This window comes from Corvus moneduloides, chromosome 7 (assembly GCF_009650955.1).
Source record: "Corvus moneduloides isolate bCorMon1 chromosome 7, bCorMon1.pri, whole genome shotgun sequence".
In the NCBI taxonomy this organism is placed as follows: domain Eukaryota; kingdom Metazoa; phylum Chordata; class Aves; order Passeriformes; family Corvidae; genus Corvus; species Corvus moneduloides.
Window position 1 is genome coordinate 13,476,377 of NC_045482.1, and position 16,176 is coordinate 13,492,552.

General features: G+C 46.0%; 1 protein-coding gene across 1 annotated transcript in view; it reads right to left on the reverse strand.

Moving 5' to 3' along the window:
- Positions 1-6,409: 6,409 nt before the first annotated feature.
- The window catches only part of PARD3B (par-3 family cell polarity regulator beta), a 402,476-nt gene continuing 392,709 nt past the window's right edge, over positions 6,410-16,176 (reverse strand). Inside the window, exon 23 of the mRNA XM_032114586.1 lies at positions 6,410-11,088. Within this exon, the coding sequence (XP_031970477.1) occupies positions 10,734-11,088 (355 nt within the window). The 3' untranslated portion in view covers positions 6,410-10,733. The remainder of the gene's footprint in view (positions 11,089-16,176) is intronic.

Consider the following 16,176-nt stretch of genomic DNA (forward strand, 5'->3'; position numbering starts at 1 on the left):
CCTGACTGCACAGCACCAGCCTGAAGTTTTTGGGTTGTTTTTTTTTCAGTCGAGTTCTTTTCCTGTGTTTACACTCTTACAGATCAGAGTTCATTAATCTGAGGATAAGGACAACTTAAAACATCTTCACTTTTGAAGGCTGACAGCAGGGCTGAAAGTAAACTGAGCCCATACCCTGCTTAATAATCTGCCAGTGCTGACACAAAGTGCCAGGGCAGCTCCATAGGGCCTGGGACCCCAGCACGCAGCCCCTGGCAACCCCACCGCCCTCCCCTGCACACAGACTGTGGCAGGAGTCTGCATGTTTGTCTGCCTGCAGCTGAATCACCGTCTCTGGAGCCTGCCTGCCTTCTACAGGCACCCACTCAATGTTCCTGTCTGTGCTTGGCAGCTGTTGGGCCTATTTTATATTTGCACCCTGACTGGTGTTCTGGCTTGTGAGCTGAGGCTCCTGCTATAGGACGTGTGAGAGAAGGGCAAGAAAGGAGCAGAGCAAACTAATTGGAAATGTGCGGTTTTTAAGTAAATAAAGGATTTCGTAAAAATAAAAAGATTTAGCAAATTAAAGCTGACAAGCAGGTTACTTGGCAGCTAGAGGATAAACCTGAACATCCCGGGCACACAAAGCATCAAAGCATTCCCCAATGCAGAGAGCCACGAGAGCTGCCCTCTGGGCTCGGTACCCAGACCCACTCCAGTGAGGCTGTTTGCAAATTGTGTTTTCATTCCTGCTCCTGAGAGCACATGGACAGCTTGGTGTGCTCAGGCCAGCGCTGTCCCCAGGCTCTCTCAGGATGGAGCTACTGATGGGGGTATTGTTGGCTCTCTACACCTAAAGCACAAATCCAGCTGGACTCAACCTCGTTGAAGTTGGTGAGAGAACAAGTGCCTTTTGTTCAGCATAAACATCCAAGAGGAGACATGTAACCAAACAGCCAAAACAAAAGCTACACTCCTTGAAACACTGCCCCAAACAACTACCCGTATGGGCCAAGGGCTTCTATTGTTCTCCCAGAGTTTGCAGGGCCAGGGAGGACCTGAAACTCAGCTGGCAGACAGGCTCCTCTCATCTCCGAGGCTCGCGGAGCATCAGCCAAATGTCACTGCTGCTGGCCAAACCCATGACTGATACAAACCATGTTGCAGGGTGACTTGAATTATTTGCTGGCATCCCTGTGCCAGCCCCTGCCAGCAGGACAAAAAAGTCCTACAGAAAATCCACTGTGATAGAGTTGGGGCTGTGACAGTGAGCACCCTGACCACGCTTTGGGACCTGCTGGTTGCACCCTTGCTGTCCCCTGCCCCCCTCTCACAGGAATCCTTGGGAGCAGCCGTCCGGAGTTGAGGGGGGCTGAAGGACGTGGAAACCCCAGTGTGCCCTGCATAACTGAGCTCACGACTGCACTGCTTCCTGGGCACCCCTATCCCAGACCATCGAGGTGAGTGATGTATTACCTCCTATCTGCAGTGGGGAGAGAGGGGTCCCAGGGCTCCTCGCTGCTTCCATGCGTAAGTAATCCCAGGAAGGGGAAAACCCACAACCTACGTGAAGCCTCAAGATTTCCCATCTTTTCCTAATGTTAAACATGGAAGAAAATCCACAGGAGAGAACCTAAAGAAATCAAACTTGGTGAATGCTGCCTCTGCTCTCAGGAAACTTGGCCAGAAATAAACGTGCAGAGGAATGTAACTGCTGCAGAAGACGGTGCTTGACTTTTCAAAGCCCCCAAATACTCTGTGCTTTGGCTGTGATTTAGCATTCTTCTTTTTTCTTTCCTTTCCTTTCCCTCTTCTGTTTTGTAGCAACAGCAGTCTAACCACTCTCCAACCCATCCTCACCCCCAGCCTGGTTCCCCTCACCGCTCCATCCACTCTGTTGTGCCATCAAAGCAATCTGAGGAACTGAGTTGGGAAATGATCCATGTCAAAAACAGCCCAGCAAAGAAAAAACAAGTCAGTCTTTTTTTCAATAGCAGCTCAGTTTCCATTGTCCTTGCACAGCAATGAAAATCCCTACAATTGGGGAAGGAGAAAGGACATGGGGATGGGATGGGACCAAGAGCTAGGAGGGAGGGATGGGGCAGGAGGGGGAGCCAGGCAGCATGACTGCGTTAAATGCACGTTGGACTGAGGCCTTACTGTCCTCTTGTTATATATAAAGAAAAATGACTGGCCTGGAGGGCTTATTTTCAACAGAGGAGAGAGAGGAACAAAGAAGGAGGGAAGGAAAGACATTCTTCATGGTGAGGAGGATGTGTGCATGTGCCTCTGTGAACAGATAAGAAACACCCTTCTTGAACCTAACACTCCACTAACTGAATTAGTTGTGATTAATTTGGTGAAATGTGAATAGAGACCTGGAAACTGAGCATGCTTAGAGTGCCTTTGATTTCCTTTGCTTGCTGAATTAACCTACAGACTGTCGGGCAGCTTCAACCTTAAGAGCAGCCCCATGACTTCTCTAACGTATGCTCTGGTTTCAATCTCCCAGGAGGTGCCACCCAGGAGCCCTCACCCACTGCAGCAGCCTTGCCAGTCCTTTCCACAGCTGGGGCAGGGGCTGCCCTGCAAACTCAGCCCACCTCTGCAAACTGTCACTGACAGGGATGCAGGCACTGGAGCAACAGGCAGCATGTGGAAATGCTGCTCTGAGAGCTTCCTCCTCATTTTGCTTGCATGGCTCAGCGGCTCTGCACATCCATCCACTCATGAACCAGGTGCTCACCATTTATACCGCTTTCCTCACATGCATATATTGCTGTATATTGCTCCTTCAGGGAGAGGGAATGGCTGGAAATAAGCTGGAAAAGTAAACTTGCTTTTAGATAAAAAGCAGCAATACCTAAGTGTATACATATGCATATCTATACCTAGGTGGAAGGAAGGGCTGGTTTACTTATTTTTGTTTACTTATAAACTAGTTTCTTCATATCTGCTTATTTTTTTCTTCTCTTTTCATTCCTAGAAAAATGATGGCAAATGAAACTTCTTAACAGCTTGCCGGTTTGAAAATCTAGGCTGCAATTTTTTAGGGTTTTTTTTCCTTTGTGCTCTGGATTGAAGGATGTGATGTATGAAAACTCCAGCTTAACAGAGCCTAAATCAGATTGTGTAGGTAAGGTTTTGGCAGAGAAGCAGACACTTCTTCCTAGCCAGGACCAAGAATTCAGAGAAGAATGGAGTAGGTTTTAATGTAAGTTTACTTTTCTTGCCATGAATTTTAATGACAGTTTTCACAACTGCTTCTGTGATCTGTAAGAGAAAATGAAAAACCTACACCTTGAAACTTATACGACAAAGCTGCTAACATCTCACAGCTTCTGGCATTATCTTGGAGAACCCTTCAGTCCTATTTCTATGCCACATTGTTTTCCACATAAATGTGTTTTAAATATAAAACATTGAATGTTCATTGCTTCTTTATATCATTTTTATTCATTATCTGCCGGAGGCAAAGGGCACAGTTTTATATAGAAACCTCATTGAATGTCTCATTTTGCTATTTTACTCTACTGTACATATTTCCCAATAAATTATTTCTTTCAGATGCAGATACTCTTCTGGAAAAGCGAAGCAGGGCTGTTTCCTCTGCACAGAGGTTTCCTTTACCATGACCACAGCCAACTCGTCTGGCTTGGGTTAGTTCGTCAGGCATATTTTGGGAATGGTTTGAGAATTAATTCTGCTTTAAAGACTATAATCACCTTTTTGGCCCTTGAAACTGGTTCAGGATTTTTGTACAAGGCCAGCAATAAAACAGCTTTTGCACATGTCAAAGGTTTATTCTAGGCAAGCAAAAAGGCAGTGGAGATGAAATCTGTGTCTTTCTTGCAATCTACACCCAAAAGCACTGATTCAGAAATGACTTGTCCCTGTCTGTAATGATGGCACAGCCTCACCCCACACCGTGTGGGGTGATCCTGGGGGCCACATATTTTGACTCTTTCAGGTGCCAGCAAAATTATTGGTGTTGTTTAGCTACGCTCACAGATGGCACGGAAGGCTTCTCAGCAGTGAAGGCAAAAGTTGTGTTGAAGGTTGATGTGGCTTTGGGGACATCAGAAATCAGGGGGAACCGCTGGATGAAAGAAGCAACTAGGAAAGGAGCCTTGGTGATGGTGGTGGTACCCAGGGAGGTAAAGGGAGGTGTGTGTGGAACAGGCTGTGAGACCTGGGTGCCAACATGTGATCTAGGGAGGGGGCAGTGATGTGTAAGGGGTGTCTCTCTCCCCGTACTGGTTGATGGGTTTCCTCACAATTCCTACTTGCCATCCTGCTTTCCTGCTCAGGCACAGGCTTTGTGCTGCTTTGTCACTGGTCTTGACTCTGGCTGCAGTCGAGGGATGTCACAAGTCTGGGATGCAAAATGGAGATTGGGGAGCATTAGTCAGCATTATCAACAAAGTTCCACCTTCCCTGTTGGTTTGTGAACTTCACACATGGGGGACAATCCCCTCTACTTCCCACTTATTTCCTGTTCAGGTCTGACACCCCCACCCCCCTTTTCAACCTATTTTTATTTCTCATCCCCTTTCCTTTGCTCCAGTTGCCTCTCCTTGTCATTTCCCACTCTCTACTGTCTCAGCTCTCCTTACTCATTTCCAGAGCAATCCTGTCTCTCTGGTTGCCTGTGTCAGATCATTCCCATCCAGCCCACTGAGAAAACCATCAGCCAAGATGTCCCCCCTGGAGCAGATCCCACACTTGGGGATTAGGATCCCATCTCAATCTTACTTGTTTCCATCCTTTCCCAAGGCACGCCTCAGTACCTCCATACCTTCTCTGTAGGGATGAGCACACCAAGCAAAGGGAGTCTGAGTAACCTCCTCAGGAGACCTCCAGAACCTTTGAGCCAGAATCCTCTGGGACTTACCAGAAGCCCTGAATGCCTTCTGGGAGGCTGCAGGAGCAGCTCCGCTCCACTTCAATCTTGATAATGGCATTTTGCTTCCTGAGAGCCTCCCAAGCAGCACAGCTGCCATGTCCCTCATGCCTGAGAGGCTGCGATGCTCTGCCCCGGGAAGAGCACATTGCAGCAGGTCACTGCACTTCTGCTGGGGTAATGCAGCTCCGAGACCCTCTGTGCGGAAAGGCACTGTATCCCACTCTGCTTACAGCAGGATACAGGTCTCAGGAGGGTGCAGTTTCATTCATTAAAATTAATTAACAGTCAAATGGCTCCACATACTTCTTTAGGCAGACAGAGCAGTGATGCAAAATAGACTTTAACTTGAGCCCAGGTCCCAGGGAAGTGAATGCTGTCATGGGGAAACCACAGGAGACCACTGCAAAGGCAGAAGGACCACTATCTGAAACTGGTCACTGAGCTTCCAGCTCTTAATACACTCCTACTTTGTCTTCTGCTACTCTTTGTACAGCTCCAGCAGGAGAAACTGAGGTATCATTTTTATTTGTACAGTTTTTTGCTGTGAGTGCAGGTTATGACCTGATTAGTTCTAAAACTGGCATCTATGTGGTTTATAATTTAATACTTGCTAAAATTGACTGACAGTTGTCCATGAGCTGTCTTGGCTGTAAACACCAAGACCTGCATTCAGAATGCTTTGGAGTGCAGTACACATGTATTTTTATTGACCCATTCCATTCCTGCCATTTCTGTTAGAGCTTGTGTTGTAAACCTGCACCTTTCTGTCTATTTTGCTCGTTTATTCTTTCCACTTTCTTAGTAGTAACCCAAAATTTCCATCTTAGGCCTCATTATTCCTTCTCCCTGTACTAATGCCTTTTCCCTGAAGTATCTATTTTGAAAATTACTCCATCTAACATAACACTCTTGCCTGAATCTCACTGCAACCCACAGCCTGATCCTACAAAGATCTATGCTTGTGCATAATGTGTGAAAAGGAGAGGCACCAGCTTCAGTAAAATGATCAACGTACCTCATGTGAAGCGCCTGTGCAGAACTTCCAAGGCATCCTAAATCTCTGGCAAGAGGTTCCAGCCCTCTCAGCTGGTTGGACCTGGCACCTGCTACAGGCTGCAGGACACCTCGGCTGGTACCAACAGCAAGAGAAGAGCTCCATGTTGAGATGAAACTGCCTGGGGAACTTCAGCAATGAACACACAGCTGCCTAAGCTGAAATTCTCTGAGCTGGCAAGGGACTTCTTTCTCGCTTCTCCTTTCAGTCCTGGGGTATGGAATCAGGTGATACAACTGAAGACAATGCAGATTTGAGAGAGAATCAAGTTAAGCCCTGGGATGCTTTTTTTTTCCTAAGAAGCAGCACATGGCTGTTGTGGTTTTGTTTTTTTTTTTGTTAAAAAACGTCATGTTACCAATTCTGATCCAGCTTGATCATGTATCATCCTCTAATATCAAATCATATCCACGGCTGAGGATGACTTTGTAGACACAAAGAATGGAAAGATTCTACGTACAAATACATAATCATATATATTCTTAAAGCCTTTATTTTAATGCAAAATAAACCAGGTAAAATTTATATAGCCATATGTAACAAAAGATCAAAATCTTTGACGTGGTACTAGAAAAAACCTGTCAAATTACGTGTTGAATTTCTCCCCCAAAACAACACATGATTTTTAAATCAGTTTCACTTAAACACATAGGTATTGTCAGGATCACAAGTATCTCTCTCTCCCTCACAGTAAGAGAATAGTGTCTTACAAAGCCTTCTCTCCTACGCAGAGATAGTGAATAGCACTTCTGATTTTGCACGTAAGGCTTGAGGACCCTGCAGAACAACTGTGACAGGGAGCACAGGTGTGGAGCCTTTTGCAAGTGCAAAGCAGCCCCTGCTCAGAGCAGAGTGTCAGGATGTGGCCCTGGCAGAGCAGTCAGTAGGATTCACTCACAGCACTAACTCTCTGATAAACAAATCTGTGATGGCTGGGAGGAAGAGGTAGCAAAATTCATCTCTAAAAAAATTAGGCAGCATGTGAAGCTATTTCTAGATCAGGAGGCTGGAGTGAATTGGAATTCAGGACTGTATGCACTTTTCCAAGGCAAGAGCCTTTTTTTTTCTTTTCTATGCTCAGTTTCCCCCTTTTTTTTTTTCCCACAAAGGGCAATTGATATTTCTTTATGCATTTGAGGGGTGCCTAGAGACTTCTGCATCATAATATATCACAGTGGTAATGTCGGCTCACAGGCCAAGATCATGGCTCACTAGTGGGTGGTCACTCAGAAAATCCACAGGCTCTTTTTCTATCTCTTAATCTTTCAACTGCTGGGCCTGGCTGGCCCTGTGCCAGAGCCAGAAATGCAGGCTGCACGCCACCAGCTCAGGAAATCAAAGCTTCAGCTTCACGTGAGCGCGGGCCTCTCTCCCCTGGTCTTGATGCCTGTTCACACACACACTTAGGGCTGCTCCTGTGGCAAACCCAACTCTCCCTTCACACCCGCTACGTCAGTAACTCTGCTGCTGGACTGGCACATTTTGGATGAGGGAGTGCGAGGCAATTACGTGTCAAGAGCATTTCAGACTCATAATTTTCCCAAACATATGGACATATGGGAAAAGAACAACTTGTTACTTAACGGCTCTTTTGGATTTTGCAAGTGTGTATTTTCAACCGTCAGTTGTAGCACCTCGTGAATTCTGCACGGTACATATTTTTCCACAATATGGTGCTAAAATCATACATTTTACACTGCAGAAAAGCTGACTATATATACTGTAGTTACACATTACACTTTTGAAAATACCGTACCTCTACCAGATATTAAACCAGCAAATGGCAATTTTCTCCCAAAACAATGGCACCAGAGATTGATGAGATGCTCTGTAATACTTTTTGGTCTTTTTCCCCCAGCTAGGTCACAATGTTCTTCCTCCTTAGCTCCTTACCTGTAGGATGCATCCATATATTATAGCACTTTTTTTTTTTTTTTGATTGGAAGAAGCTCTCTACTGATTTCTGCTTACTGAGCAGAAGCATCATTTAATAACCTGTTGGGTAAGGTAAGATTAACAGCTCAGAAGGTGTTTGTTTGATCTGTCTGCCTCAACTGAGTGGAGCTGATGCAGTCAAGGGGAGCTCTTAAGGAAAGATTCAGGTTACGGGGAGACATTGGGCAGGTCCTTCAAAGGCTATAAATAACCTAGGAGCTGTTTCCATCCAGATTTTATTTGGCCCTGGCTCATGAAATACTGTAAATAAGTTCTGTTCACTGTGCTGTGATGCCATTTGAAGGGTTAGTTGAGAGTGATTTACAAAGGCAGTAGCTTATATTCAGAGCTGTTCTTAATTGTGGCCTGGCTTGATAAAGCCACTGTCGTGAACATTAGTTTTTTTACAGCTGGATCAAATGTATCAGGGGTTATATTTCAAGGAGGGAAAGGAAAGTACTTTAATTTGTTTTTGCTTCACTTTCAACAGGCCTTAATAACACCAGCGACTATCCTGTGGTTGCCAAGTCCTGGCTGAGTATCCTACAGCAACTGAAGCTTTCTGAGAGAAGTACAAGGCTGTGCAGAGCACGTACATGACAGGCACAGTTTCCTTGGGGAATGCGCCTTATTTATGGAGGGTACTGAGAGACATCCAGCTTTACATCCAACACTCCCTCCAGAGGTTTTTCCCTCCTACATTACTAGGGAAGAGGGCAGAAAGAAATGGAACAAGAACCGAACACCCTCGTTTCATAATCAGTTTCATTCCTCTTCCTCTCTCCCTCCCACCAATGCTTCCTCCTGACTGGATTTAGAACTGTGCCTGCCCCTGCCCCAGGGAGTCCAGCCCTCTGTCTGAATCATGGAGGTGCTCCCCCACCATGGAAAGCTGTCTCCTCTCCCCTGCTTCCCAGCCTGCTGGTGCGTGGAGGCTGGTGGGAATGCAAGCACTGGAGCCTGCCAGCCACTCAGGCAGCTGCAAATGCTCCCTGTGCCTGAGGGTTACACCAGGCTCTAACCAGCATCATCAGCAGAGAAGAAAGTAGGCTGGGATTAAATGCTGCTTCTCATCAGGGCCATTACCTGCCAGCAGGACACACTCATAGCAGGACAAACCTTCCTGGTGATATTAAGCACCTGGGAAGTGAACTATGTGATTTATTATGTTGCATACCAAAGGTGTCAAAATGACATCAAAGAAATCCTTATGCTTAATCCTTGGCCAGGTCACAGTCTTTTCCTGATGGAGAGAGGAGGCCTAATGGTTTAGTGACACTCCCAAAAGGCAGAAGTTGAGGAATTAAGGACACTTAGAAATAATGCATTTCTAGGTCGCAACACTGCATGGTTTCCCCGTGACAAAATCCTTGAGACAGATCTCTAAGCACTCAGAGCCCTCTTGGGTCAGGTCGCACAGGTCCCTGTGGCTGGGGACATGCATTTTTGGCTGCAGAGCAAACTCAGGCTGTTTGGGGCAAAGAGCTGGGCATGTACCCCACCACCCTGTCCCCCCACCATAGCTCTGCTGTGCTGCTGACAACCCCCCCCCCCCCACCTTCTCTCTTCCTATGCAAATAACTTGCTCTTCTCACCTCTTCCTCCTGGGCCCCAGGGTCTTGAAGCTCTTCCTGTTGCTTTTCTTGTCTTTTCCCTCACCCCTTGCAGTGTAAAGCCCCTTTCCCCACTGACCTAATGGCCTCTGGCTGCAGAAACTCGAGTAGTTTGGCACTTGGCATGGTGGGGCCTGGCGCTGCCCAAGGCTGAGCTTCCCTCATGGACTGAGGGTGGCTCCCATGAACAGGTGCCTTCTGGGGCACTGGGCTGGCCAGGGCACGCATGCTGCTGGCAGGCACTTGGCTCCAACACTGCCTGGAGCGGGCCAGGAACGGGCTGCCCTGATAGGGCTAAGGCAGCACCTGACACAGTAACTTAATACGAATTATGGAGTCCATGCCCATAATGTCACCTCCCTGGCCACTTCCTTACAGGCCAGCTCCACTGAAACCCCTCGAGTGACACTTCCTGATAGCAGCTGAGGATCTGGTCTCCAGGGTTTACGTTTAAAGACTGCACACTATATAACTAACCAACACTCACAAGCATACTCCCCCCCATCCCCAGACATGGTTCTCAGGTGGCTGCCTGTCCTCTGTGAGCCTGCCCAAGCAGAGGGGATAAGGCTTTTTGCCCTACTCCAACTGCAGCAGGTGCAATAAGAGAAGCCTCTTGATATACAAACTGCAAAAAATGAAGGCTACAAGATAAATGCTGCCACCACCGAAAAGAAAGGAAGACAGGAGGCTAGATCACAAATCTGGAACTGGAGCATTCTTAAAGCAGAGGTGTTGGTCAGGACGTGCCTGGAATGTGGCCGCTATCTCTGTGGCAGTCCCTTGTCATGTTCACACGCTAGATACACAAGATGCCTAGCTCTGCAAGAAGTCCATACTGCATGCTGTGTTCTCACTTAAAAGGCTCTACAACAGCACTCTGAAGTAAACTCTGGTGACTCTGCTGCCCTTGCACAGACAGCTACGTACTGTAAAGGTGTAACTGGATTCAGTAAATAGCCCTGAGGTGTATTAAGTGTTGTGTTTCATTTCCAGCAGCCACTTTCTATTTTTAAAAGGAATTAAAAACCACTCAACTGTCTGGTACCTCACATACTCAAAACACATCGTACCTCACGTGGCTTTAGTTCGCCTGTTAGAAAGCACCTATGCTGAGCCCAGCTCAGTAAGAACAACTCCAGGTCTCATGTGCCATTCTTACAGGCAGCTACGCTTGGGAACAACTCTACAAGGATCGTGTCCAACGGGGCTCCTCCCGAGCTGTGCCGGCAAGTCCAGTGCACGGCTATACAGCTGCAGTCATGGGGTTCTTCTGCCTGGGATCCTGTTGCCTGTACCGGTACTGGTCTGGACTGGTCCCACGGTGTCGGACAATTTCACTGTAAGCTGGTGCTCGGTGTGACTGTGGAGGGGAAGGTGGCACGTCCTGCCGGAGGGGTCCTTTATGCTGGTTTGTGATGGGCTGGGCTGGGTAATACTGGGGGTACCTCAGTTCTGCCACTCTTGCGTCCGGCGCACGGATGTAGTTCCCCTTGGATGGGTGGATAACAGGCTGTCCTCCGTGGTAGTAGGGAAGATCTCTCTCTTTGTACGTTACTCGTGGCCCTGTTAAATATTCTAGTGGCTCTGCAGGTCCACGCCTGAGGAGGAAAAAACATAATAAAGCACATAAAAAGGCAGTCTACTAGCCCAGTGATATATTATTGTACATACAATCTATGTTTACTTTGGGAGAGGAAATGCCACCTCAAGCATGACAAGTCCTGATGAATGAAAAGAACTTCTGAAGGATAACAAGCTTCCCACCTGCATGCTACAAAAGTCTGTAACATCCAGGACATTGGAGGAAGGGTCCAGCGCACATCACAGCCCTTTTACAATGGGGGAGCACTGGAGCCCTTCAGCTCAGTCAGTCTCCTGTGATCCATTTGCCATAATGGAAACAAAGCTCCTTTAAACAATGCATGTTTGACTGAATCTTATCTAGCCTGAGGATAAACAGATGAGTTAGGTCTGCAAGTCTGCAAATCCCATAAGCTTTACATGCACAAATATTCACGCTTTCCAGGCCATTTCCCACTATCCTCTCCTAATATGTCAGCCTGTAAAGCTTTCCAAACACCATAGTTAGAAAAACTGGAACTCCTGGAAGAAATGCTAGGGATGTCAGGCTACAATACCTGTGTTTAATGGGCAAGTTGCCAATGAGGTTTCAAAAAATCTGTGATCTAGAAGGCCTGATATTACAACAGCCCTGTAACTTGTCTGCATCAGTATGGATCTCACAAGCCCTAGTTCATGTGAAAAGCAACACGTGAATGTGTCATCCGCAAGGATGTGCCATGGAGCCCCCTCTGTAGCCTGCTGCATCTTAATTTCATGATTTGCACTAATGAAGCATTGATATTTTTTCCTAGTACAACTTAACTTGTGGTACTTTTGAAATGGCAAAAATAATTGTTCTCACAGACATGTCACCAGAGCATCCCCAAAAGTTCAACTCAATTACGAGTTTTTGCCAGTCTGACTGCAAATGTCTTTGCACTTTGGACAAAACCTCTCATTGACTGCACAGGAAGCTTCTCTCCAAATGAGTGCTGAGGGAAGAAGACAGAGTTTTGACCCAAAACAGGGGCTGGAAGTATAAATCAATTATACTTGCTCTGTGGCCTTGGGACTGAACTCATCAACTGTTTAAATATTCTTTGCATAGATTATGAAAAAAGTCATCATTCTGGTACAGCAGATCAGGTGTTCAAAATTTGTCAATGACTCTCTTGTTCACACAGAGATTTTACAAGCATGCTCCTTCTTTCTTAACCTGGGCTCCCAGACTCTGCTGGAACTTGTTTTAGCCTGTAGTAAAACAAAACACGTGGTTTTCTGCTGCACTCGTTTAAGCCCATGGGGTAAATCACGGACACAGGCAATGAACAAACATTATCTGCCTTGAAATGAACCTGCAATTCTCCTCCTGGAATAACTTAGTGCAAATGTTTCCTGTTTAAAATGGAAAGAGCAAAAGGAAGCATTCCAGGCCTTGGACTTTTAGGACCCTATGCTCCCCAGAGACTTTCTGCTTTAAAAACAGAACATTATAAAAGACAGGCACTCTCAGCTTCCCCCTCCATCTCCTGGTGAGACAGTCCAGACAAAGTGCTGAAGGGCCTGAAGCCACCCTCTGAGATACCAAACCACTCTTAACCGTATGTACTGAGACAATTGCTGTTGCTGCTCACACACCTACGCCTTGCAACAAAGCCTAATTTCCACAGCAGGCCAAAGAGCTGCTCCACGTATTTCTGCATGAAGGCTTGTTCACTAGTCAGTCCCATCACACTCAGCTTTAATGCCTCTGTGCACAAAAACATACTTCCAATCATAAAAGACTCTGCAATGGTAGGAACTGCTTTGTGTCAAGCAGCACACCAACACGAACAAATGTCAAACCTACACCCATCACCTTTTAATAAAGGATCATGCTCAAAATCCTGTGCATTGGTTTTTTAAGGTGTTCTTATCAGCAGCTATAATCAATGCAACTCTCATGGATCACGTTAAAAAAGGACTGAGCTTGGAACCTGATCCTGAATTCACTGAAAAGCCAGGTAGCTTTTGGACAAAGCTCTAACTGCAAATTGAATTACTCTAAAAAAACCGAATTCAAGATGAATTGGTACCAAAATGATGGCTGAGAACAGGACTGAGCCACCAGCATGATGTACTGAGCCTTTGACTCATGCCTCAACTGACACCAGAGATCTGCAAGGTGCAAGAAAGAAGACGGGTGTGTTTTGCCATCCAGCCAAAAGAGCTTTTTCCAGGAAAGCTCAGCCAGCCCAGTTTTAGGAATCAGTGTTACACTGCTGCCACAGAAGCTGTGACTGTGCAGAGGGTTGTGCACTCAGGCTGCTCTGACCCAGGACTGTGCAGTGAAGATGAGCCTGGGCAATCAAAGCATGCCAGACATGAGAAATGGCCCCAAGCTGCCTGAGCCAATGCCATCAGATCTCCATTGCTGTTACCTCTCCTAGCAAACTAAATCCACCATCGGTTCACTTACAGCTAACACCATCTGTGGTTGTGTAGACAAACTGCAGAAGAACATGTGGGAAGAGCAAGATCTTTCTTTACAAAATAAAACCCCAAGTTGTTCACTGTCAGCACCAGTTTCCTTTCTCTGAGGGTGAAACACCCATAGGTGGTGTAATTCTTGAGTGTCTTGCCCAGAGTCATGATTTAGCAGCTGGGAGGAGAGGTTGTACACCAAGACCTGACAGGAATCCACTCCACACGAACCTTTTAGGAAAGCCCCAGGAAGAAAGAAGGTATGCCCGTTATTTTAGCAGCCTTGGGAATAATACAAGCGGTGATCTAGCCAATGATTAGCAGAACTCTCACCTGAGTAAAACCTTGGGAAACACTGGTAACTGTCCAAAAGGCTGACTCTGGGCAGCATGACTGAGGGAAATTTCACAAAAGATATCCTCATGGCTGCTCCACACTCTCCAGCTCACTTCCCCTAGTGATCCCAGTGGGTGTTATGCTTGCAGACACACAAGCTACAATGACAACACTTTTTTTTCCTTTTATGATCAGCACAGCATGTTGGAGTCAAATTATTTCTTGAGAATTCATTCTTCCCCGCCCTTACCACCCATGCCTGGTGAAGTCCATTCTTAGGGAGCTGCTCACAGTGCAAGGAACCAGCCTAGAGAGTGTCCATGAACCTCTATCTGATCAGTCTTAAAAAACAGGAAAAAACTGCCCTTTCCTCCTCAAGTGTGACAAATTTACTATCAGAAAGTCAATCTTTTTAAAGTGGAAGAAACAACTGCAAATACCAAGCTCTGGCTGCAGAAAGTATTAGCAGTAGCTCTGGGATACTGGGGGCAGTTCCTAGCAGGAAGAGGAGGGCTCCTCTGAACCAGCACCCTTCTCACTCGATAGCCCATGGTGTAAAAGTATATGCTGTTGTTTATCCTTAAAGAAATTGCCAAAACAAACCAAACCAAACACTTTCTACTCGGCAGCCCCTTGTAGATGCTGTGCTTGTTTCTGCAAGAAGGAAAACAACTCCTACCTTTTCCCTCAGCAGACACTGCCACCTCTGAGGAGGTCCTAATGAAATTCTTCTCCTCTCTCTCACTGTTTTTGTTGGCTTCTGATGAGTTCAGAGTTCACAGGGCCATATCACACCTCCCAAGTGACCCACGGTGTGGGGGTCAAACCAATAACCTCAAGTGGAAAATCAGTGACCCAGGGGAGTGATCAAAAATCCACAAATTGGGTCAAGCAGGTCCAGCCACTCAAAAGGACCAGGCCAGGAGCATGTCCTCCGAGAGGACATGCTGAGTAGGAGCTGCTCTGACCGTCAGCTGTTTTCCAGATTTTTGGCCAGTTGTTTGACCTGGGGATACAGTGCAATTAATGGCAGGCAGAAGCCAGGGAAGCTGACACAACGTCCTGGGAAGGAACTGATCTCAGAGCTCAAAAACTGGTTTTGCTGATAGTTCAGCTCTGCTGGGTCCCACTGGAAAGCGCATTATGGATGTGGGTCTAGCTAAAAGCAGAGGCTGCTGCTGCAGGAAGCAATTGAATGAAGGGAGACAGAAGTACAAAGGAGTGAAACTGGTGGGGCAGTGTGAAAACACTCCTCAAAAATGTCATGAGCAAGGTGCCCTTTAAAATGTCTGCTTTATTTAGAGGAAGCAAGGTCTCATCTTCCTTCCCCTGAAGAGAAATTACAGATCACACACAGGTGGTTGCAACATGTTTCACTTCATATGCTGGTTTGCAGCTCTACCAGCTTATCTTTTAAAATGATTCACCAGTTAACAACTGTGATCCATTTTGAGCATTAAGGGCACAAAGCAGCCTTGTCCAAGCAAAGCAGGTGACTTGTGACTGATATTCAATTAACATGTTGTTATTTTCTCTACAACAAGTAAAGCCTAAAGCAGGTTTGTTTTTCTATCTCTGCTTTATTTATCTTCCAAGCACAAAAAAGATAGGATTTTCTGGCTTTACTGCAGAATTTTTAAGAGCTTCTGGATTTATTTAAAACTGAACCACAGTATTCAGAATACTTAGGAAAGACTTCTTTTACCCAAAATGTTATTTAGTCACAGGTATCTGAAGCCCTAACTAAAACTATCAAAAGCCCTAACTAAACACTTTTTGCTCTCTGCAGTTCCCTTTTTTTTTTTAAACCCCCATTTTAGTAATTTTTCAACTGTGGAAAATCTTACAGAGTAGACTGGCGTAAATACCTGATGCTTCAAAAAACAATCAGAAAAAAAAGTAATTACATTTCAGGTTTACTGCATTTCATTGATAACCTCCATTTGCAGGTCACCTTTAACATCAGTCAGGAGACACATGCTTGGGCTATCTGAAAGGAAAAGAAAGCAAAATGAAGGTCTAACTGCTCGTGCTGTGCCCCATCACGTTGGGGGTTTGGATTTCATCATGACAAAGGGTTCTTCTTCCCTCTGTTCTATAGGGAGAGTCACAGAGGTCACCCTCTTAGTACCTGGTAAAAAGCAAAGAAGGGAATGCTCTCTTCTTACATCACTATCTCCTCCTTGCTGCTGAGGGAATATTTTGCAAGGGATATAATCTCACATGAAAACCTGCTTTCTTACTTTGTTAGAGAGTACTTCTTGAAATAAACTTCAAAGACAGCCACAGACTAAGTAGCAAATGGAAAGCCCACATTTGGCTGC